General features: G+C 35.4%; 2 protein-coding genes across 4 annotated transcripts; one reads left to right on the plus strand and one right to left on the minus strand.

Annotated features, from left to right (window-relative positions):
- Window positions 1–399: 399 nt before the first annotated feature.
- Window positions 400–14,121, minus strand: E(bx) (nucleosome-remodeling factor subunit NURF301 E(bx)). Its single transcript, XM_090105908.1, has 18 exons — window positions 12,523–14,121; window positions 12,150–12,432; window positions 11,122–11,543; window positions 10,804–11,031; window positions 10,535–10,707; window positions 10,070–10,267; window positions 9,733–9,973; window positions 7,867–9,620; window positions 7,112–7,343; window positions 5,832–6,952; window positions 5,607–5,721; window positions 5,352–5,479; window positions 2,879–3,083; window positions 2,138–2,670; window positions 1,881–2,059; window positions 1,631–1,798; window positions 1,274–1,554; window positions 400–1,033 (listed from the first exon to the last, which is right to left on the minus strand). Exons 1-18 carry the CDS (start codon window positions 13,538–13,540, stop codon window positions 828–830), a joined length of 7,485 nt encoding a protein of 2,494 aa, XP_089962034.1. The 5' UTR covers window positions 13,541–14,121; the 3' UTR covers window positions 400–827.
- Window positions 14,122–16,984: 2,863 nt separating this feature from the next.
- Window positions 16,985–24,494, plus strand: AIMP2 (aaRS-interacting multifunctional protein 2). Of its 3 annotated transcripts, none has more exons than XM_090105392.1 (5): window positions 16,985–17,070; window positions 17,264–17,422; window positions 17,570–17,728; window positions 23,439–23,652; window positions 24,060–24,494. In XM_090105392.1, exons 2-5 carry the CDS (start codon window positions 17,276–17,278, stop codon window positions 24,401–24,403), a joined length of 864 nt encoding a protein of 287 aa, XP_089961518.1. In that variant the 5' UTR covers window positions 16,985–17,070; window positions 17,264–17,275; the 3' UTR covers window positions 24,404–24,494. The 3 variants fall into 3 exon arrangements, with proteins under 3 accessions (XP_089961518.1, XP_089961519.1, XP_089961520.1); XM_090105393.1 differs by having other exon boundaries at window positions 17,264–17,404; XM_090105394.1 differs by lacking the exon at window positions 17,264–17,422.
- Window positions 24,495–24,748: the final 254 nt, after the last annotated feature.

The raw sequence follows: 24,748 nt of genomic DNA on the forward strand, positions 1-24,748 counted from the left end.
ATTTCATTTTTTACTAATTAAATATTATTTAGAACAAAAACTGCTCCACCGACTAAATTGTTTTACCATCTCTTCTGAGAAACTATTTAGAAATATGTGGTAATATTTAAGATAGACTGGCGATATTTTATTTTATTTTACTCAGGGACAACCGGGGTGACGATAGAACATCTAGGATCATCATCTATTATGAACTTAAGACAAATATTATATATGTATTATAAATTGTAGTAAATACAAAGTTAGTTGTATTTATTTTGTAGGTATGTATAGTTTAAGTAACTTTTTCATTTATGTGCGAAGTAGTGCCTGCACTGAACGTTTGGGTGACATGGTGTTAGTGGTTTATTTTATATAAATAAAGTATTAAAAATATGGATAAAAATAAAAGACAAATAATTCTGTATATTATTAAAAATTTATTTCTTACATACAATAAGGTTTACCTATCCTAAGCACTACCGAAGTAACTCAAGTCGTTAAGTCATCAGCTAACATAATAATTCTTTTCACAAAAATGTATACATATTATTCCTCTGAGAAGAGCTCTATGAGTGTCAGCTTACAAAGTGGGATCAGTAAAGCATCAATAAATACAATAAATACTTAACCATGAAATTAAGCTGACATGGATAGATATCTTAAAGCGATTATTTATACAAATTATTATTATTATTCCTCATAAAATTCATCAATGTTACAATTTACAGATGTTACAGTCCATAAAGAATAATAATGAAATAATACAAATACAACTTTCTTAACAAACCATTACAATCAACAAACTTGTACACAATTATGTGATTTCAATTCACACTGGCACTTCATCATTGCGTGGAATCAAATAACTTTTCACGAAAGTATTTAATTTTTTGTGCAAAAAATGCTTCTAGACTTTCGGCACAACGATAAAATTCTGAGTCCTTAGGGTTAAAATATCGACAATTGTCAAAAATTTTAGTCATATCACCAATAAATTCACTCAAAGTACTGTATGTTTGATCAATCACTTTCCTTTCCACTGTCTGCAGATCTGTGGGAAAATAAAGAATAAATGATAAAAGTGCATGGAATGCGACGGCAAGAATCAACAACAGGACAGTTAGGTACACAATAAAAAAAATTCTGTTTGATTGTAATAATTAACCACATAGACTAGGATTGGGAATGCTAGTAGTTTTAAAACATGATTATTAATAAACACTTCAAACTCGTTAAAGTTTACATGAGTAAAAAAAATATGAGGTTAGAAATAGATTTACTGTTAACTTACCCATTGGTTCTTTTATAATCTTATAATACGTAGGAGCTTCTCTTGGGTCGACGGGTTCCATAAAAGGCCAAGCATTTTTATGCAGCTGTATTTGTTTTACAAGTCTCTTCAAGTTTTCATAATCTTTGGGAGTAAGTTCCTTCATATTGGCATAATTAACCGAGTTATTTTTCTGACAATTCGGACAAATATATTCGTCAATATTGTCAGCTTCTGACTGCAGAATCCCAACACATCTGCCGTGGAACCAGTCTTGACATCGATCACAGCAAATGTAAAATCTGTAATGGAAATATTATCATAAATATATAATCTACAAAAAATAATATTGTTTACATAAAATTACTATGAACTTACTGAGAATTATCATAAGGTTGTCGACATAAACAATAAAGTTCCTGGGTTTCTTCTGCACGCCTACAATCGGAGCACACATACTCCTCCATAGTCTTACTCATTTCTTCCGTTACGCCAACACAGTCCCCATGGAACCAATTGCTGCAGTGTTCACATCCAACATAGAATCTGTAAGAATCATACCATAGATACATAAAAATTCAATCTAAATTTTACATTCAATGCAAAGAAAATCTCGAATGACATTTACTTAGTATTATCATAAGGCGTTCGACATATGCACAAAAGCTTCTCTTTCTTGTTGGATTTTTTATTGTTCCTCGGGGTCGCTTCGCGACTGGCGGACGTGGTGCGTCGCTTTCCTCGCACTTCCTCTTGTTTACTGCGCTCGGCGCGCGTTCTTAACGCCAATTCCGCCGATAATTCTTTCTGGAATTTGGAAATAATTATCAAGCATTGCCCTTTAACCGAAAATTTTACATAAGAGCAGGATGATTCAAAAGGTACCTGAATTTCTACACCGAGTTCCTTTTCGAGCAGACCTCGCTTTTTGATTATATCCTTTTTGAGCATCTCTTTATGTTTGAACAGGATCATCTGTAAGCGCGAGTTGGTGGAGGCGGCCCGGCGGCGCTCCTCCGCGGCGGAGTGCGCGGCGGCGGGCGGCGCGAGCGGCGCGCGCGGCGGCGGGGCGGGGGAGGGGGAGGGGGAGGGCGCGGGCGGCGCGGGGGCGAGGCGCGGCGCGGCGCGGGGGGGCGCGGGCGCGGGGGGCGGCGCGGCGGCCGGCGGCGCGGGCGACAGCGGGCGGCGCGAGCGCTTGCGCGGGCTGCTCTCCACCCACTCGTCGTCGTCGTCGAGGCGCGCCACGCCGCGCCGGCGCGGCGGCGGCGAGGGAGAGCGCGCGGCCACGGGCACCACGCGCGGCTCGCGCTCCACGTGTACCTCCGGCTTCATCTGTTTCTCCTGGTACCGCTGGAGCTGAAGAAGTTTCTCCTCGATTTCTGGATTTAGATTCTCCTGTTTCAAGGCACTTTTGATCGCTGCAATGGAAAGGGTTACGTTATAAAATGGAGGTGTTGGAATATTCCCCGAATTTTTTCTTTCTTCTTTTTCGTGAGTATATAGTGTGCGATCGGTGCCTTAGTGGCCGAAGTCAGTCCTAACTTCTAATGTAACATTTTAACTATTCACAATCTGACTGATTTTATTGTGTATTTTATTAATCAAACATAATTTTCAGATACTTACTCTGTTGAATATAGTCAGGAGTCAAAATGAACTTTTTATTTTGGGCTTCATCGTGACCAGAATTAACAATGTCTGTTTTAGTGTTATTTCCAGGTATATCTTCGGGCTTTGACGGTATGGCCTCTTTATTAGTAGCGGCCACTGCGACATTATCTTCGCCATTCACTAAGGATTGGCGCTTTAATTTATCTTCATCATTTGAGTCCTAAAAGGTATATAACAAATCACACTTCAGCTACCAACAAAAAAGAAATAAATTGACAGAACAAGAGAAATAAAATAAGAAATAAAAATAATGGATTTTTGTGGGAATATATGTTTGGTCAATAGCACTTATAATTTATATTTAAAGTGTAATGTACGTTTATAATATGATTAAGCAAAAGTACAATTTCGTTACTTCCTGAATTAGGAATAATAATTGCCCATACACCCCCACAAAACAGTAATTAATAATAAAACAAATAATAAAAAGGACTAGTTTAAATGAAAGTCAATAATTTTTGAAATATTTTATTTTTACTGATTATATTGCACTGTCCGGTATTATCAAAATAAGAGCTACGGTTCACATATCCACGAGGTGTATGAGCAATTCAAAGTATGATGTTTGAATATTGAATAAAGTTTAATATAATAAAGTGTTTTAGAACATTACATATTTAAGGGACGGGGCTTCTTATAAGATGTATTCAGTCATGTATGAACTATAAAGATGTAAATTTGTCAAACTCATTAGTAGAAGTAGATGTACAATAATTTAAGACTCCCCATCCCCTGTACATGCGCAAAGTCAAAAAAATTGTACATACGTAATAATAACACATTATATTTGTACAAATTTTACATACTGTAATAAGATTATATTATACCCTTAACAAAATAATTAAAACGATCGTCAATTATTATAAGCAAATACCTAAACTAAATTTACTAATTTTTTATTGTTGGATTTTTTTCTTACACCATTTTACTACTATCTTATACTAAAACTTTAACAATTAAATGGATATTGCTAATCACACCTTACTAAACGCTTCGCTGACTCACTGATGAACAGAAGTTTTTAGGCACTTAAAAACCGTGAAAGCGAGAAACTTCTTTACGTTGATACATTTCAAAGTTATAACAAATGTATATGCGGTAAAAGTGTCTTGCACATGAAGCTAGGTTTCAATTGAATCATGATGCAAAAAAACTAAAAATAGAATATATTCAAACATAAATTAAAACCTCCTCACAACCTCCTATTTAGTAATTAATAATTATCACTCAATAAAATAATGTGTGTAATCGAAATATATATATTTGATAAAATATGACGAAGTGTTTACTAATCATCCACGCCAATAATTACTTTTTCGTTTTAATCAAAACAAAAATAAATGTATAGTTTTATCACACAAAATTTAATTAAATTGTCTCTTTAATTAAATAAATTTTCAGATAGGCGAAAATGTGCACATAATGTATTTTTTCAGTAGAAGCATTTTCCCTGCATATTAATAAGTTTTAGTAACGGTTTTGACTAATTTATTGAGTGAGTAAGCAGTGAGCATTTAGTAGGGCTCTATGGGTGATAAATATTCGTCTAATAATTTTACTAAATGTAAAGAAGAAATATCTTTGGTATAAAATGTATCCTTAAAATAATAAAGCAGATTAAAATATGAGAACGTTATACTATAAAATATATATATATTTGTATTATATCATATAACCAGTCTTATTCAAATCCTTGTAACAAATTTCGAATGCTTTAAAACCATAAGAGGTTACCCGTTTACTATAGGCGACCAAATTATTTGGATAATATATAAAATTTAGCAGCCTGAGTCAAAGCTAGAATATTACGTGAGGATAATAAAATGTACTTTAGGTATTGTCTTATTTTATATAACGTGATTGTGATCACGGTTGATAATTTTTAGCATCAAAAATTTAAGCGAAATTTAGAAGAGATCTTATTTTTTAAATTGTTAGATTGATATATTTTTAGACTAATATCTATACCATGGAAACGATCGATGACGAACGAACGAACGACCCCTTGGTCGTAAAATAAGACGTTGAAAGGTGAAAAAGAAATTATATAATTCTTGGCAAAAAAAACCTTATAGTCACATAGCTTTTATAATACATGCAGAAAATAATAATATTACTTTTAAATATGTTTATTGTATGTTTTACATTAGACTAATTGCATGTTATCGTTCGGAATATAGCTGCAAATTTTATATAATATGAACAATGTAAAATTCCGAAAAACATAACTCATAATACTGTTATTAAGATTGTTCATAAAAATAATACAAAGACTATGTAAATGAATAAACCCTTTTATATGGTTCTTATAATTGAATGGATTTAATTGTGGAAAGAGCTTCTATATAATGACTTACTACAAAATATGTAGCCTTATACAGAACACAAAAATGATTATGTATTTGATCTTCTAATAGTAATATATTACCTGTTGCGCAGGAGTGGGTATAGGGAGAGATTGAATAGTCTGGAGCGGCTGAGTGCCGGGGGCAGGCTGCACCGCTAAGTACATCTTCCGAGGTCCCAACATGCCTTGCTTACCAGTGGATTCTTGAGCTGCAAGTGTCGTACATTATTATCTTTACATTGATGTTAAATTATTTTACTCAAAAATTAATAAAAAAAACCAATGACGAAAATAAAAGGTTCATATTTTATGAAAATTTAGTTACAAATATTTTACCTTTTAGAAGCTGTTGCTTCACCTGATGCTGAACTAAACCGAGTTGTTGAGGTGTTAAAGAATAACCGTGAAGTCCTTGCAGAACTATACTAGGACCGCTACTAGTTTGCATAACCTGTAAGAAATATTACACTTTAAGATATGTTTAGCTCGAATTATTGCTCGTTTCCGTGTTATCTTTCGTGGCCAATTTAGTGGTCGCATAAATTTAACAGAGTTAATTACCTGGGCCGTGACAGTTTTGATAACGGTGCCGGGCGGTTGGCCAGCTAATAACCTCTTCTCCATGATTTGATCTTCGGTGAGTTGCTGCTGCGGCACGGCGGAGGCGGGCGCTAAGGGCGGCGGGCGCGCGGAGGGCGCGGGCGCGGGCGAGGGCGCCGGCGCGGGGGCGAGCGGCGGGGGCGCCGGCGCGGCCGGGGGCGCCGCGGCCTGCGTCGCGGCGGGCGCCGGGCTCTGCCCGATATGCGCCACGATTTGAGCTTGGTTGTTGCCCGTCGGACGGATGAGAACTTGCTGGCCGTTCACGGTCGCCAAATGAATCTTCCCGGCCGCCAGCTGCTGGACGAGCGCCGGATTGTTGACCACTATCTGCTGCGTGGCGGGCGCGCGAGGGCGCGGCGTCTGCGCTCGCGGCGCCGGGGACGCGGGCCGCAGCTGCGTGGCCGCGCGCTGCACGAGCACGGTCTGCATGCGCGGTTGACCCGCCACGCGCGTGCCCGCCTGCACGACTATCTGCTGCGCCGGCTGCACCATTAGCTGCTGCGAAGGCTGTGCGACGACCTGCTGCGAGGTCTGCACGACGACTTGCTGAGCCGGCTGCACTACGATGTGCCGGCCGGCGGGCGACGATTGCTGCGAAGCCTGTACCGTGAGGCGAGGTGTACCGGATTTGATTTCATCTTGGTTCGCCGCGTTAGAAGTCTTGTCGTTGTTGGCATTTTGACATTTATCTGCCTCCGATTTACCGGGTGATGCCGCAATTAACTGGCCCGCTATCCCCTGTTGTCCTGACATCATAACGTGCAGTTTGCCATCTGACATTTGAACTAATTGCTGTCCCGGCAGAAGACCCCTAACGGTGACTTTCCCGTCTGGACCACGAATTATTTGAACTTTTTGCGGCGTAGACTCCTTTTGTGGTGTCCCTTTAGATGGAGTTTCACCAGATAACTTAACGCCAGTGATGGGTTGACTAATAACACGAGTTGTTCCATCTGCCCCCTTTGTCATTATGATTCTTCTCGTTCCAATTACAGTTTTTTGTCCCCCAGAAGTAGGTGTATTTGAAGTTAACAATGTAGATAGAGTATTTTTGCCAGAATTTGGTGTGCCTTTTGATTTATCTGGAATGAATTATATAATTATTATAGAAAAATATTAAACAAATATAATAAAACAAACTCAAATATTTTTATTTTATTACTACCGAGGCTATTAAAATATGTGTTGCAGAACACGCAATAATGAATTTAAATTTTTATTAAATCAGGTTAATCTTTCACCTTGTGACAATTCCAGGGCTCGTTTTTGTTGATGTGCAGCACGCTGTTCACGAAGCTGCTGTTCCATTTTATCTTTTATATCAGATGCATTGGCTGGTGTAGGGGCAGCATTCCGCTGTGGTAACTTTCCTGTCGATGTTCGCGTTACTGGCGTTACTCGCTCAGCTCTTTCCCCATATTGCCGAACCTCCCAAAGTTCTAATTTATCTTCATCAACCCATTCCTCAGATACCTGAAAATCAAATTTCACAAATCACAATACTATCAATAAATAAATAAATACTAAGCAGCAATAAGAGATCCAATGTAATAAATATGAAGTTTGTATATAATTTCTATACTTTAATTATACACAAGGTGGCCCAGGAAAAACTTGTCAAGTGGTCGAGAGGTAGAACACCATCTAGGATTCTAGGCTACCTAAATGAAATCTGAGTATGCAATTTTTTGTAGTTGAGCTGTTTCTATTCTATTTTGTGATTTTTCTCTTATTTGAGAACATTTTAAACATATTGTTAATATATATCGATAAAGATATCTAAAGGTAAATGTTTTCATTAAAAAAGCAGACTCAATATGCATATTAGGTAAACATGCTTTTTTGTATGACGCAAGTGTTCGCACTTGCGTCATAAAATTAAATTTTCTTTCTATTAAAGAGGCTATTAACTAAATAGTTAAACGGCAAAAAGAACCAAGTCTTTATTTCTTACATTCTTTCTTTATTTCCTGGGACACCTTGTATAATATCTTACCTGTGGTTCAGTGTTTTGTGGAGATTCAGCACGCTTTCGCTTCCGTAAACCACTACGTATTGATGTTACTTCACGAACAGTTTTCGGCAGTTCCAAAGGTATAACAACACGTCGCCTTAGATATTGTGTTCTTTCAGAAAATTGGCCTATATGTCGGTGTTTTAAAAGCTCTAGTGAAACAATTTCCGTATCTGTTGTGAGTTGATGCTTGCCATCTGCAGTAGCTGCTTTAGCTGCCATATCATCCCATCTTAAACATGCCCACATCACTCTCAATTGTAAAGCCGCACTTGCGAGCCATTGCAGATTAACAGTTCTATAAAGCCAACATGTTTTAAAAAGAGGTCTAGCACAAGGATATGGCCAAACCAATTGATTAGGCTTGGCACTATGACTAAATCCAGTAACTGTAGTATGACCTCCTTGCCTACACAACTTTCTTAATTCATGGTTTGGCAAAACCATAATAGTTTTTGCTTTACTTTTAGTGTGGAATGAAGAACATGGTGGATATTTTACTGGAGTTCTTTTCTTCTTTTTTTCTATAGCTGCAGTTTGGACTTTCTTCAAATATAATTTTCCATTAGGTTTTTCTGTAGAATATACTCGAATGATTCCACTTTCCGTTTTCTCTTCCTTTATTGTTTTTTCTTCCTTTTTTACACCTTTAGTTCCAAATCTCCTATTTATGGCAGCACGATACTTGGGCACATCTGCACTTTTTTCTGGTTTCACTGAACATTCGTAATTTTTCGCTTCTTTATTCTGTTTAGCAGATTTTCCACGCGTAATTTTAAGTTTGGGAATTGGAGGACGTGACTTTTCTTCATCATTCTCTGCATTTTGACCATCAGTATCAGTAAGCTCTTTAAGTGGTCCAATTTCAACCTCATTATCTTCAACATTATTGTTACCAATGTCAATGTCCATCTCATTGCCAACAGCAGGAACAGCACATTCCTCCAACGTATTTTCACTCTTTAATAGGCAGCTATTATTCTCATTTTCACTTTTCTCTACTTTGGCAGGTATATCGAAATCACCACTAGACTTTCTTTTAACATAACAGTCTGTGTTTTTATTATCACACTCCTGAGCACAAGCAACTGCCGAAAGTAAATCAGTTAAAATATTCTCGTTAGAATTTGAACTTTTGCCTAACAAATACTGTTCCAAAATAGACATTTTATTGTTTTCTTTTGAATTTAAACTTGTATTATTGCCAGAGCCACTTTTAAGCAATGTCAATAAATTATTTAGTAAATTTCCTTTTTCCATACACAATGGTGAAAAGCACTTATACTTCAGATCAACATTATTGACAGATGATTCTACTTTGTTACATTCAGAAGAATAGCATTTATACTGTTTTGTTAGTGAATTTAATTTTAAATATTTTTCTCTCAATATATCTATATCGGTACTCATTGTATTTGATTCGTTTTTAGTTTGATTTATATTACAAATTGCAGAACTATCAGCTTCTGTATCTTCATTTTCAATATCTATATTTTTGTCTTCTTCACTTTTAACATCAATTTCTTCCTTTTTTACATTATTTAATAAATTTCCTATTTTCTTTTCCTCCATAAATTTCAAATATGTACGTCTAGCTAGAAAATCATCTAGTTTGGATTTTCTAGCAATTTTAGGGTAATATCGTCGTGTTGATGAACTTAAAGCTTTCTCAACATCAATCTCTTCAAAATCTTCTGTATCTTTCTCTAAGGTCATGTTCCTCATTGAAGGTGGCACTACAATGGGTATAAATTTATTATCAATTAGTAGGTTCATCTCAGTTTTAGGAGTATGGATATATATAACAAATAAATGTATAAGAAAAGAAAAAAAAGAACTATAACTTACATTTTGCCAAAACATCTTGATCTGTAGAGCCATCTGATGTCAAATATTCATATGTTTTAGGTTCAACAGCAAGAACTTTTATGATGCTGCCTTCTCGTACTCTTACTGCTATCTTTGCAGGTCCATGACTCAGAGACAATTTCACATTTGTGTATCTTTTTTTAAATTTTCTTGTTGTGGAATTCCATAACCAACCCCACTGTCCATGAATTCTATACTCTTCACCTTTTTGCTTCCAAACCTGATAAATGTATGTAAAACATTACATATCAACTAATTAAATGCAAAAAATAAAGGTGGCTATAGAATTAAGAAAAAAAAGTAGAGTTAAACTTACCTGATGATGAAGACCTAATGAGTATTTCACAAAATTATAAGCTGTTCGGTATCTTTCTTCTTCCTCGTCTCTTTCTTTTTTCTCTCTTTTATCTAGCTTTTTCCTTTCTTCACGCTCAACAGCAGTTGTGCGCATTAAACGAACATGTCCTAGCTGTTCATGCCAGGCTGGTACCCACACTGCACTTTTTATACATGCCTACAAAATATAATACAAGTAATTTTGAAATAAATTCAATATTAAACCCCAATACATCTATACTAATATGTATTATAAAGAGGAAAAGTTTGTGTGTATGTTTGTATGTATGTATGGTTTTCACGCATAAAATACTGGACCGATTTTGATGAAATTTGGCACGGATAATCTTTAGACCCTGAGAAAGAACATAGGCTACCTTTTATTGCGAAATACGTACCACGGGCGAAGCCGGGGCGGACCACTAGTTAAATATAAAATTATTACCTGGAGTACACAAAGAGCTCTAGCAAAGTCCCTAGGTGCTTGACAAAGTTGTACTGCTTGCACCCATGGCTTTCTAAGTAGGCTCCAATTGGGATGCATGAATTGTAATACTATGTTTGACTCTAAATGTAGTAATGTCTGCCGTAGTGTCGCCACAAGCAATGGCTTAGTAGCTGAAAGAGATATGTACATATAAATAAAAGTTCTGTGTATATTAAACATGAATGTTAAACTAGACATTAGTTTTCTATATTATATATATTTCATACCATTTAATAAACCAATCCATTTAAATTCTTGTCCTGATGATAAAGAAAACTTATGTGAAATATAACGTTTTTTATCCCTTTCTTCATTTCTTTGTGGTTTGTTTAGAGCCAAGGGATTTGTTGTATATTGATTTATATATGTTTTAAATGCATTTTCATTGCCAAGTTTAAATAAGTAGGTTCCATTTGATATTTGGTTACTCTTCTGTCTTGTTAATCTTTCGGTCACTGAAAGCACATAAGATAAAATTAATAATTGAAGTATTTATAAAATATTAAACAAAACTTTTAATTATTATACAGGTAACAATAATTAACCTTCATCATTTTTCTTTACTATTCTAGCTCTGCTACTGCTCTTGACTTTATTTTCATCATCATTAGAATCATCATCATCATTTCTTTCAGGTTCATCACTAGTAACAGTAACTTCATTCACTATATCTCCATCAGACATGAGTGACATATCTGGATGTCTTTCATCATCATTGAGTCCTTGATCTTTTTGTTTCCTTTGTTTAATTATATTAGCATTCTGTACTTCTATATAAGATTTTCGGTTGCCTTTGAGTTGATTTGTCAATTTTTCTGTTATATCCATTTGACGAAGTATCTCATCTTTCATTTCTAAAAGTTCACGAACAAGGGGTGCTTCCATCTCTTTACTGTCTAACACATCAAGCAATTCCTGAAACTGCTGAGCCGTTGTGTAGTACCATACATCCCCATTTTCAGCCTCGCTAAAACACAAGATTCACAAAGTCTAGGTAAGTTTAAAAAATATAATTCAGATGTGAATCTAATGAAATTTAACATAATTTTATGAAATCTTTAAAAATTACTAAACAATTAAACCATTTTTTCAATAGAAGGCTACCTACTTGTGTGTCTTTGTTTTTATGAATTATTAATAGATATAAAAACATGTCATACAAAATGTAACAATAAATATTGAAGTTTAAAAATTTTCGAGCATGATCAGAAGATATTCATCATTGTACTAACCATGAATAAATTAAATATAAAATATTTTTGTTGTAGGGTTTTCTGATAATAAAATATTATAATATCCACTACGGTCATACACATATGAATACATTATTTTATCTGATTTTAGAAGTAATGAAATGAATCCTAATCCTACATTAACTTTTCATTATTTTTTCTTTTCATCAAATATATATTTCAATTCATCTATTCTTAAGATTTCTTCTTTACCTTGTATTGCTTAACTTTGTATACTGATAACATGCAAAACAGTGCAAAACGTAAGGTATTATGAAAAAATATATTATATTAATAAATATTATGAGTATGCTATCAATAAAAAAAATTAACAAACTTACATGAAAATTCTTCTTGCAATAAACCAATATTTTCTACCATGTCTATCAAAACCTAAATGCTCATGACGACACAATATTCCCTGTTTTTCAGCATCTGATAGACAGTCTGTAACACCAACAGTTTTATGTTGTTTACATAAAGCACATTGCCAATCTTCTGATGGCACATCCTCCAAGGGTGGATCGACACATTCCAAATGGTAAACAGCAGGGCAGGTTTCACAACACAATAGGTCACCTAAACGGTGACACACCCGACAATGGTCATCATAATGTATAGGAACTGTAAGTAACAGAATATATTTATTTATATTTATATTTATTATTACATAAAAATCAATTTAACATAAATAATAAATAATAAAAATAATACCTTCACTTATTAAATCATCACGTACTGGGTTGGTTATTAAAAATTGGTTACATAAAAATTGTAGAACTGAAAGTCGGTCTTCCACTGTTGTAAATGGATATTCACAAGAATTCAAAATCCTAGAAATGTTTTTATCAAATGTTTTATCACTATCCACATACACTCGTAAAACTTCAGGCCAAGTCATAACATCTAGCAGAAACAATGTTATATTGACACTATCTTTATGATCTAAAGGACCGAAGTGCGTTTGTTGGGCATCTTCTTCTCTTAATAAGGCCCGTAACAACATTAAATGTACTTCAGTTAATAAATTACTTTGCTCTTCGCAACTGACAGCTGCACATAGATCCTCTAATCTAAATGGAGAAAGCCTTACAAGGTGTCTAAAGTGCCGTATTACTTCATAAACACCTACTATTTGCAAAACTGTATTATGGGGAATAATTAAATCATCAGATGATGATGGTAAATCTAAATGGGGTATCTGTCTTTCCTGCTGTAACCAGAGTGGATCTGGACTAGGTGGCCTATTGATATTTGTAGGTTTTCTAGGAGTACCCACTGTAGAATTATAACTGCTAACAGAAAAGTCACTATCACTTGCTGCACCTTCACTAACTGATCCATCAGAACTTTCACTGACACGATCTTCTTCAGGTTCTGATCTATCACTAAATTCATCACCAAAATCAGATCCATAGTGGTACTCAGACTCGTGATAGTCTGCCGCCTGAGGGTTATATCCTCTTCTAGAATAAGCATTTGATAAACCTCCTCTTCGACTTTTATGTGATTTACCTCCTCTCTGTTTTCGTGTACTTCGTTTGCTTGTATCACTTCCCTGTGGCGATGATGCTCTCGATGCAGAAGGAGTGCTTGCTAATGAACCCGAACCTATGTTTTGTGCTTGTAAATATTTAGGTTTTTTTAATAAATGATATTGGAATTTTCTATTCTTTTCAAAAGTTCCAGATTTTGGGGGTCTCCCGCGTTTTTTGGCCCCCCTCCCCGACATCTCTGCGTACAACTGTCAATTATACACAATTTCGCACGTGTATTGCAAACACATTCTTGTTTACAAAAACAAAATGTTGTTTCTAATAGTATTAAGCTTCATCCTAAATCTAAAGGATTCATAATCTCAGCCTCAAATGACGCTTCCAACAAAACGGGTGTTTCAAGTCACAAAACAATTATCATGGTATTTTTTTAGCAAAATTACAAAAGTTTTTCGATTCACTGATAACTCTATTCAAATTTTATCTAATTTACAGAAGGCACCAAAAACCTAATGACGCGAAATGTGAATAGGTACATGCAATTCTGAAACGCTTGATTCTGGCCTCCCATTGGCTGATTATTAGACCGCCATGTTAGTTTTTATAACTTGTGGTTTATCGAATTTTTAGCCAGCAAACTTATTTACACATAATCAATTTCACGATTAAAAGTCAGTTGTATTTGTGTCCTTTTGAAATATGTTATTTCTTTCAAATAATCAGTTAACGCGATAAAACACTCGAACATTCAATACTCGCACGTCGCAAAAAGCTAGGCTAAGTAGATGGCAGCCATTTTCCATCATTCTGTTCATTCTAACAAATATTTCAAAATATTTGAAGATCATGCGACATATTATTTTTATTTAGCATTGATAAGAAAATACAGAAAATTATGTGAATGGTATTCATCTCCTTGTTATTTTATTAATTTATTTAAATAATATTAAAATACTGTAATACCATACTAAAAATTTAAAATATGACACCAGACCCTTAGAGTATAAGTATTCTTTGACCAGACCACACCAGACACATATTTTCAAAAATAGAATATTAAAGCATTAAAGCCTGTGTTCTGTGTTATCTGTCTAGTTTCTAACAATTTAACGAGACCATTCACGTTTGTATTTTTAACTAATCAATTAAATATGTAATGACAACAATTATCCTATTTCCTCACAATATTAAATGTATGTAAATATTAATTTTAGTATTAAGTACGTTATAAGTATCATTAATATATTTTTATTTTATTAATTGTTAATAAACAATTAACGAACAATCAATTATTTATATGTAGCAAACAATTAAGAGCAAACCAAGAACTAACGATACCTATGGCATAATAAAAATTTTAACAAATAAAAAAAAATTACGGAGGCCAAGTTTGGTAAGCTCATCTCATGCCTTAGATCATTACATAGATGATCTATGTGTCATGCCCATATAAATATTACAGTCAAAACCCTGAACCAGTCAATATCCTTATTGAAGGTTATTAAAGTTATTGACTAAGGGCGTCGGTCAATATCCTTCTCCTAGATATCCTTATTGACTGATTTAAAGAGCAGACATTCAGTCAATATAGGTTTTAACCAACGTAATAAATATATATTTAATATTTATAATTGTTAATTATTATAATATATTACTTGCCCATTACAGAAAGATTTATGTGTGAAAATCTATTCAGTACGTTGGTTAAAACCTATATTGACTGAATGTCTGCTCTTTAAATCAGTCAGGGTGTCTTCCGATATGCACTGCAACCACTGCACAGTGCTATCACTGTAGAAAAATTCGTTCCGTTATAGACTGCCAGTATACTGCCGCAGTACCCTAGGGAAATTTATGACGTCATTAATCGCCGCCATATTCTACTGTGAGCACTGGCGTTTTCGAGGTAAGGTACTCGCAGTACTTTGATCACGTGATCAGTCCACAGAGCAAGTAATATGATCAGTCAAAACCACTCGAGTGCCTTACGTCTTATAAACAAAGCTACAGTATAATCAGAAAATTTTAAAGTTCTGTAATTAGTTTGGATTAATAAATAAAACAATGGAAGAATTGCAAAAATTAACTTTATTAGACTGTGTTGAAAATGTTCAATACGAGCTGAAAGTTCTTTTTTATTCTTTTTTATGAAAAAGTACTTACTTTTATTATATTATAAATTCAATTTACAATTAATATTAATTAAAATATTTTTAATTGGACAGTACTCCAAAACAGTTTATTTTTATGTTCTAGAAAACTTTAATACACTCATTTGAATGCTGCGTCAAAAAATGCGGCTGACAGTATACTGGATTGCGTTCCGTTTTAAATCGTAACAAGTATAACTGGCTATAAAGGAACGGCTTCACAGTATACTGAATTGACGTCACACCTTACAGTGGTCGCAGTGCATAACGGAAGACACCCTCAATAAAGTTATTGACTTATGGCTGGTTCACACTTTGATTAGTGCGAGTGCAGGTGATGAGTAGTACTACGTGTGGACAGCGACTGTTAAGGCTGGTTCACACTTTGATTAGTGCGAGTGCAGGTGATGAGTAGTACTACGTGTGGACAGCGACTGTTTAGTGCGAGTGTTTAGTAGGCTGTGTAGTAAAGTGAATAGAAGCGTATTCTATTTTTTTGCGAGTGGACTGCGAGTAGCCACGTCCCGCGCGCCCTCCCTTCCCCCTCACTCGCAGTGTGCCTGCCTAAACACGTCTGGACAGGAGTGTTTAGTGTTTAGTGTTTAGCGTAGTGTGTAGCGTCGCGAATTTCACCATTGTCCTGCACTCGCACTAATCACCTGCACTCGCAGTTGAATTGGACACTACTCGCACTACACACCTGCACTCGCACTAATCACCTGCACTCGCACTAATCAAAGTGTGAACCAGCCATTTAGTGCGAGTGTTTAGTAGGCTGTGTAGTAAAGTGAATAGAAGCGTATTCTATTTTTTTGCGAGTGGACTGCGAGTAGCCACGTCCCGCGCGCCCTCCCTTCCCCCTCACTCGCAGTGTGCCTGCCTAAACACGTCTGGACAGGAGTGTTTAGTGTTTAGTGTTTAGCGTAGTGTGTAGCGTCGCGAATTTCACCATTGTCCTGCACTCGCAGTTGACTTGGACACTACTCGCACTACACACCTGCACTCGCACTAATCACCTGCACTCGTACTAATCAAAGTGTGAACCAGCCATAAGGTTGTCGGTCAATAACCTTATTAACTGATTTTGTCAGATAAAATCAGTCAATAAACCGACGCCCTTAGTCAATAACCTTAATAACCGTCAATAAGGATAATTCAATTTATTTTATAAATGGCAGTGCTGCGTTGCCACAATTTTGCCAATGTCACGTTGTGGATAGTTTTACATCTCATAGATTTATAAGAAACTGAAATGTATCAGTCAAGCGCAGATATCTACAACAAAAAAATGACACACACAATATATAGAAATTCCCATCACCAGGTTAATTTAATTGTTATAAAGGACGAACAGTAAACTATGTACAAAGTTCAATAAGGATATTGACTGGTTCAGGGTTTTGACTGTAGCATATACATCCGGCCTGCCAAAAAATCTTGTTTGACATATTGAGTTATCACTTGTCTCATGTGTGTAACTGTCAGTCTTGTCATCGTGGTCCGTACTCCGCACACTCCGTACCTACTCGGCTACTCCGTTGTCATTCGCAAATCGAATCTCGGAATCCGGATTGAATTAGCCTTTGCAAATTGAGGAACCTGTAACCTTACTCAAGGTATATTTTTATTTTACGAATATATTGGTACAAAATATGCGACATCAATAAAAATAGAAATGAATTTGAATTGAAAACACAATCACGACAACCTTAGATAATTACGTTAATTTTGCTATAAAAATTGTTGAAATATTAATATTTAATATCTGCAACCAGCTATAGCTTTATATATCTTGGTTTTAATTTGCAGTAAACAATCAGGATGTATAAAATGAAAAGTATTATCCCGATTGAACTATCTATAGAATTACCAACATGCATGTATTATATGAAGAATCCCAACCAGCAGGTTGTTGCTAATGATGACATACAATTGAATATTCGTGACCAGGTTATGAGATTCCTTAAGGTTTATTTCAAAAAAATATTTTTTTATTTTATTTTATTATTAAGCTCAAATATAATTGATACAAAACATTTTATCAACCCTATGCATTGTGTGTGGCTACATTATATTTAACCCCAAGATATTATAATGTGTAATCTTATGTTTCAGAGTGCACCCAACAACAAAATGTTGGATCTTGAAAATAGGCAAGATCAGCTGCTCAAAAAATTGGATAAGCTTTATGAGAAAATCCAAATAATAAGTTCTTCCTGCAAATTGAATGACAATGTTAATAATAAAATCAAGCCATGCTCAAAAATATCACAGGTATTACTCATCTATAAATTATTATATAGGTACATATAATACATATTTTTAGACATGTACAAGGAGCTAGGTATTTAACCTAGCTACCTACTGTGATTCTACACAACTCAACAACTGCCTTAATGATGAAGACAGTTGATAACAAATCACAGTAAGTCAACAACTTAACAAAGTGAGGGTAGTTGGGTCAAACATCCTATAAACAAAGTCTGAGACCCAAGACATGATTCATATGAATGCGCCACGATTCAAAAGAAGGCAGTATTTTATAGTATTCAACAGCTAAGCATCTTCGGACATGAAATATTGACAACTATTCATCCACAAAAATATTACATCAAAAGTTATGTCTAACGATATTATTAATATTTTAAAAACTGTTAAGATTCATTGGGTGATGAATTTGAAACTAAAAATTTGTGGAAAAAAATTCTAAACATGGTACAAACTTCAAACTACAAACACATTTTTTTTTTTACAAATGGCTTAAATGATGTTATTGAATGTGTACAAAACATCATAACAAAAAAATGTCTATAAAGCATTGAGATAATATTACTACGTATGGAGGAGACACCACGAACAAAATCTGTGCGCCATTTTTTTGCTCTAACTAAGTTTTAAAAATTATTATTTAGTTAGGTACTTAACGATGAAAGTTATTCCTTTGCACTTTTCCGTATTATTTGTATTATTTGTGCAATAACTATAATTTAACTCCGCCAATGACGGTCCCAAGCCCGTATGCAAAAGGAGGAGGGTTGGCTGAGAGGTGACCGAGCCAGCTGTAAAAGGTCAACGTCGAGTATCGGGCGACGGTTAATTAACCCGACAATGATAGCTTAACCAGCTTGAATAAGTGAGGGTAGGAAATGACCTTCACAACCCGCAACTCTTAGTACTTTTACTATGGAATCGGGGGCCTTGGCTTAATCGCCCGGGCTGCGAGGTAGAAAACCTCTTTAAAAAGTCACCCCAATCTTAAGGTGGGATACGCGCCAATAAGATGCATGGCTTGCGGGAGGCAAGTTACTAGCGCCAACCTCGTCGGACCCGGCTAACGACGTTGTATACGTGCCTTCACTGGGGAATGGGCGTCACCCCTAGTGTGACGGTTATAAATCGACCCTACTCGTGGGAACAAAATGAGCGAAACCTTTCAACAAAAAAAAAGCATAAACCAAAATAATATGATTCAACAGACCTTTCACAAAAGTATGTTTACTCGAACTAGAAGCAACTCGACTTCTTCTTTACCAGCAAAACTGATAACTGAAGAGCGAATTTCAGACAAACCAAATTCAGAACAAAGTAATCAGACTTTGATAGAGCCTCGGCCAGAAAGCTCCCCCTTAGAAATAATAAACAATAAGGTTGACTGGCAAAGAGACCAAATTCCTACTAAAAGAAATAAAAGAAAAGAAACTAGTCCAATACAAAACGACACAAATAAAAAACTGAAAAATACTTCCGTTTTTGCAGTACCCACACAAAATAGTTTTGAAATCTTGAATGAAGATACCTCAGAAGACAACAAGAAAGAAGAAAAAGAATACATTCCTAAACCTGAGCCTATCTTTGTCACAGGTGTCCTAAATATTACATCTCTCAAGGAAGTTTTAAATGAAATAGTAGACAATAGTTCATACACTATGACCACCCTGAAATCTGGACATATTATAAAAATCATGCCCAAAGACATCCAGGTATATAAAACAATTAGAGATAAATTTATAGCGAACAATATCTCTCACTATACTTATCAGCTTAAGTGCGAGAGAGCATATAGAGTTGTCGTGCGCGGGCTACATGCATCAGAAGACACTGCACAGATAGCCAAAGAGCTGTCAAATATAGGACATGAAGTCAGACAAGTGGTGAATGTAAGGCACCGGGCTACAAAAGAGCCACTACCTACCTTCTATGTTGACCTGGAACCAAAGAGCAACAATAAAGATATATTCAAAGTAAAATACTTGAATAACATGAAAATTACAATTGAAGCGCCATATAAAAAAAAGGAAATACTTCAATGTAAAAGATGCCAGAGATTTGGCCATTCAAAGAACCAATGCTATAGACCTTTCCGTTGCGTTAAATGTGGTAAAGATCATCCTACTTCATCTTGTACTAAAAAACCAGACACCGAAGCTACTTGTGCGAATTGTGAGGAGAAACACCCGGCTAGCTACAAAGGTTGTAGCATCTACAAGCAATACAAAGAACGGATCTTAAAGAGTGCACCAAAGCCAAAAGTAAATCCACCATCACAAAACGTAACTTCTACATATATGCAACCTACTTTGTATAACAGGTACCCAAGAGTACCCAATCTCAATAAAACATATGCAGAGGCTACCAAGGCAAAATTAACAGACACACATTTTGAAAAAACAACAGACCTTAACGACATCATGAAACTTATGGAAACTATGCTTGACAAACAGCAAAAGACAATAATGACCATGGTTGAAACTATGGTAGACAAAATGATGGATCGTATGGTCCAGCTAGTCAGCAGCCTTGTTAAAAAATGACTCGAAACCTCCGAGTGGTCACTTGGAACGCCAACGGCTTGACGGAGAGACGTCAAGAATTTGAATTATTTTTAAAAACAGAATATATTGACGTAGCACTTATATCTGAGACAAGGTTCACTTCTAAATCGCACACCGTTTTTGACAATTACAAAATGTATGCAACTAATCACCCATCTGGAAACAGCCATGGAGGAAGTGCCATTATTGTTAAAAATAATATTAAGCACTACCCAATTGAGAACTATTCCACAGAGAAAATTCAAGCAACCTCTATAATAATCGAAGACAATAAATTGGAAACTGTACTTTCAGCCGTCTATTGTCCGCCTAGACATATAATATCTGAACAAGACTTCAACAACTACTTTGCGACTTTGAATAAAAGATTTGTCTGTGGAGGGGACTGGAATTCAAAGCATCTTCACTGGGGTTCAAGAGTCTATAACCCAAGAGGTAGACAACTTATGAAAACAATACAAAAAATGAATCTAGAATACTTATCTGGTGGCAAGCCTACATATTGGCCAAATGACAGAAACAGGATACCTGATTTGCTTGATTTCTTTGTTACAAAAAATATAGATAATAATTACGTCACCATAGAATCACCTATCGACCTCACTTCAGATCACACTCCTGTCATCCTAAACATAAGCTCAACAATCACTCTGTTGCAACCACAACCTAAGTTATACAACCGCAAAAATACGAACTGGCGTAAGTACCAAGACGTAATAAACACACTGGTGGATCTGAAATGCAAACTTAAAACCTCTGATGAAGTAGAAAATGAAATAGAAAAACTCAATATGACTATTCATAATGCTGCAAATATTGCCACTTCAAAACAGAAAGGTAAGCCTCCAAAACAAAACTCTTATCCACTAGAAATCAAAGAGAAAATCAAAGAACGCCGCAGACTTAGAAAAATATGGCACAGGAGCGGGTATCCGAGCGACAAAACAGCTTTCAACAAATTTTCGGAGGAATTGAAAACTTACATTAGCCAACTAGAAAATGAAAACATCCAAAATCGTATTACAAATCTAAGCCCCAATGCTGACACAGATTATTCATTGTGGAAAGTAACTAAAGCCCTAAAACGCCCTAAAGCTCATATGTCCCCTCTCCACAACAGCAACGGAGGGTGGGCTAGATCGGACAAAGAAAAGGCTGAAACATTTGCAAAACACTTAAACACTGTTTTTCAACCACACCCTGAGAGTGATCCTGATCATACGGCAAAGGTGAATACATACCTAGGCTCGGCAAAACAGATGTGTCTTCCTCTTAAAAGCACTAGTCCAAAGGAAGTCGCTAGAGAAATCAGATACCTCAAAGAAGGTAAGGCACCTGGATATGATATGGTCGATGCTACTCTGTTAAAACATCTTCCACCTAAAGGAATAATGAAAATTGTCAACATCTTCAACGCTCTTCTAAGACTCGAACATTTCCCAGGGCAATGGAAGATAGCACAAGTGGTGATGGTGCTTAAACCAGGTAAACCACCGCATCAGACGACCTCATATAGACCCATTAGCTTGCTGCCAATTATTGGAAAACTGTTCGAGAGAATACTACTCAGCAGAATTAAGGAACACCTACTCACTGTACTGCCCGACCATCAGTTTGGATTTCGTGAAAACCACGGAACAATAGAGCAAGTCCACCGAATCGTAGACATAATAAGTAAATGTCTTGAAAACAAATTGTATTGCTCTGCTGTCTTTTTGGATATAAGTCAAGCATTTGACAAGGTGTGGCATGAAGGTCTTCTATATAAATTGAAAGAGAAGCTCCCTCACTGCTTTTATTTAACTCTCAAATCTTACCTCACCAAAAGAAGCTACCAGGTGAAATGCAACGAAGATCTCTCCGAACTCTACGAGATAAAATCTGGTGTCCCACAGGGCAGTATCCTAGGACCGATACTGTACCTTATTTATACAGCTGACATCCCCGCGAACAGCAAAACAATGATTGCGACTTATGCCGATGACACCGCAGTGATATCCATCCATAAGGATCCAGGAACTGCATCTCTCATGATACAAGAGCACCTCAATGAAATTGAGACATGGCTAAAATTATGGAGGATAAAAGCAAATGAGAGTAAGTCCACGCATGTGACATTTACGCTCAGAAAGGAAACGTGCCCGCCGGTAACCTTAAACAACAAAGAAATACCCCAAGAAGATAGTGCTAGATATTTGGGTATGCACTTAGACAGAAGACTGACATGGCAAAAACATATATGGACAAAGAGAAAACAACTTGATGGAAAACTGCGTAGCTTAAATTGGCTGATAGGTCACCACTCAAAATTGAAAGACAATAGTAAAATCCTAATTTACAAGACAATCTTAAAGCCAATCTGGACCTATGGCATACAGCTTTGGGGCTCTGCCAGCAATAGCAACATTGAAATCCTAGAGAGATTCCAGACTAAGGCTCTCAGAACAATACTTGGTATCCCCAAATGTATTGCAAATAAATACATGTACCTTGATCTCGGTATAGCCACAGTTCGAAAACAAATTGTCGAAAGCAGCCAGAAATATCAGGAAAGGCTAACAGTACACACCAACGACCTTGCTCAAGCGTTAAGTGGAGAGGGAGGCCAACAATACATCAGGCTAAAAAGACAGGACATTACAAACCTTGCTAAAAGATTCTGAAATAAATAAAAATTAAACAAATATAACACTGGACTACAAGGGTGGAGTCGTTGGACGAGCCCCTTGAAACAATATCAATGTTCCCGGACGGAGTTCCAACCAATATAAAGGCCAATTGTTACCTAACAGATTGCCTGGTCGCAGTAATATCAAAAAAAAAAAAAAAAAAAAAAAATTTGTGCAATATCGTAACACACACGAAGGCATGTTTGATGCGTTTCACTTTAAAACCATTAAAAAATACCGCTCAACATACGTCACATGACGTATGTTGAGTGGAACATAAGTGATGTAGGCGGTGTCGTCTCCTATTAATATTATCTCAATGCTATAAAGTCATTAAAAACACTAGTTTTTGGTATCTATTTACCTTATAATTTATTTTGTAATGAAGATATGACGAGTAATATGTAATGAGAGAATGAAGAAAGATATCATGTATATGTATAAGCTGATTTTGTTCTAATTTATTATATTTTTTAATTTTAGATGAAACCTGAGGAATTAGTGTTGGTATTAAGTCCAGATAATTTACCATGGTTCTTAGTTAAAGTTTTGAAGGAAAATTTGGATTTAAACTTTACATGGCACATTCATTCTTCTACTCCTTCCAACAAAATTCCGAAAATTAAATCATTCTTTGAAAAGATCAAGTTTGAAAACACTGATGGAAAAGTCAACCTAAGACTGATTTTTAAGTATGGTAAGTATTTGATTAGTATTGAATTTGAGTTTTATTGGAGTTTAAAATTAACCACAGCCACCCATTTGTGTATTTTAATATAATTTTTTTAACCTATACTTATGGAGCAGCATTAAACAATTTAATGCTTTCCTATATCTAAAACTGCATCTAATACAAAAATCTATTGTTGTAATGTAAAATATACTAACACTGAGAGATCTTTTTTTTTCAATTTGGAGTTTGGACTAATAATTCTTGATATTAGTGACTTCAATCAAACAAAGCTTCAACTTAATATAAATTACGATATTGTATGTATTGAATCAAACTGATAAGTCTTGTCAAACTTAATTCATCTATCCAGTCCTTTTTGTCTTTAAATAATTATGAAACCAAAAATATTTACTCTTATATTCTTGTTTCAGAGTCAGCTAGTACAGAATTGAGAATTTCATCATTGGGATTACCAATACTAGGAAATGTAAATGTATTGAGGTATCTTTGTGAGATATTCCCAAACACTGTTTCATATGATTTTAATGATTATGCAGCTGAGAGTTTATTGGACACTTGTTATTTACTTGAAAATTCTTCAGAGAAACAAAAGCAAGTCCACTGTCAAAAATTATTTCAAAATGGAAGTCAATGGATTTATAACAACAAGTTTAGTATCATTGACCTTGCTGTATATAATGAAGTAAAGCAATGGAAAAATGTACCAAAAATTGTACCACAGCAGTGGTTGGTTAATTGTGAGAAGTGCATATAATAATTTATAGAGTACCTAGTATTTATATACATAATATTTACAAATGCTGACATTTTGTATTTATTTCATTAAATATAAATCTTTTATAATCCGTTGAGTTTATTTGTTATGCACCCGCAAACTCAGTCAGAAATTAAATAGCTTAGAACTGGTGAAATCATTTTTTAAATGGGATAATTTGTAGTTTTTTAAATTATCCAGTTTTATTTAATCTAATCTCTAAATCGAAATAATTTTAGTTACTTGTTACAACAAATTTTGTCTATAATTTGAAGTATTTGTGCATTCCTTATAACAAGAGTATCTATTTTTATTAAAATTATCCCTGAAGCCCAAATAAAAGAT

The sequence above is a fragment of the Colias eurytheme genome, chromosome 9 (assembly GCF_061535395.1).
Source record: "Colias eurytheme isolate Ceu_HAF_F1 chromosome 9, ilColEury1 Martin Lab GWU primary, whole genome shotgun sequence".
Classification (NCBI taxonomy): Eukaryota; Metazoa; Arthropoda; class Insecta; order Lepidoptera; family Pieridae; genus Colias; species Colias eurytheme.

Bases quoted from the DNA above. Each gene is read 5' to 3' on its own strand.
- AIMP2 (XM_090105392.1), top strand. From the start codon at position 17,276: ATGTATAAAATGAAAAGTATTATCCCGATTGAACTATCTATAGAATTA. The intron at 17,423-17,569 runs GTTTATTTCAAA...CTTATGTTTCAG, and splicing joins AGGTTATGAGATTCCTTAAG to AGTGCACCCAACAACAAAAT. The intron at 17,729-23,438 runs GTATTACTCATC...TTTTAATTTTAG, and splicing joins CATGCTCAAAAATATCACAG to ATGAAACCTGAGGAATTAGT.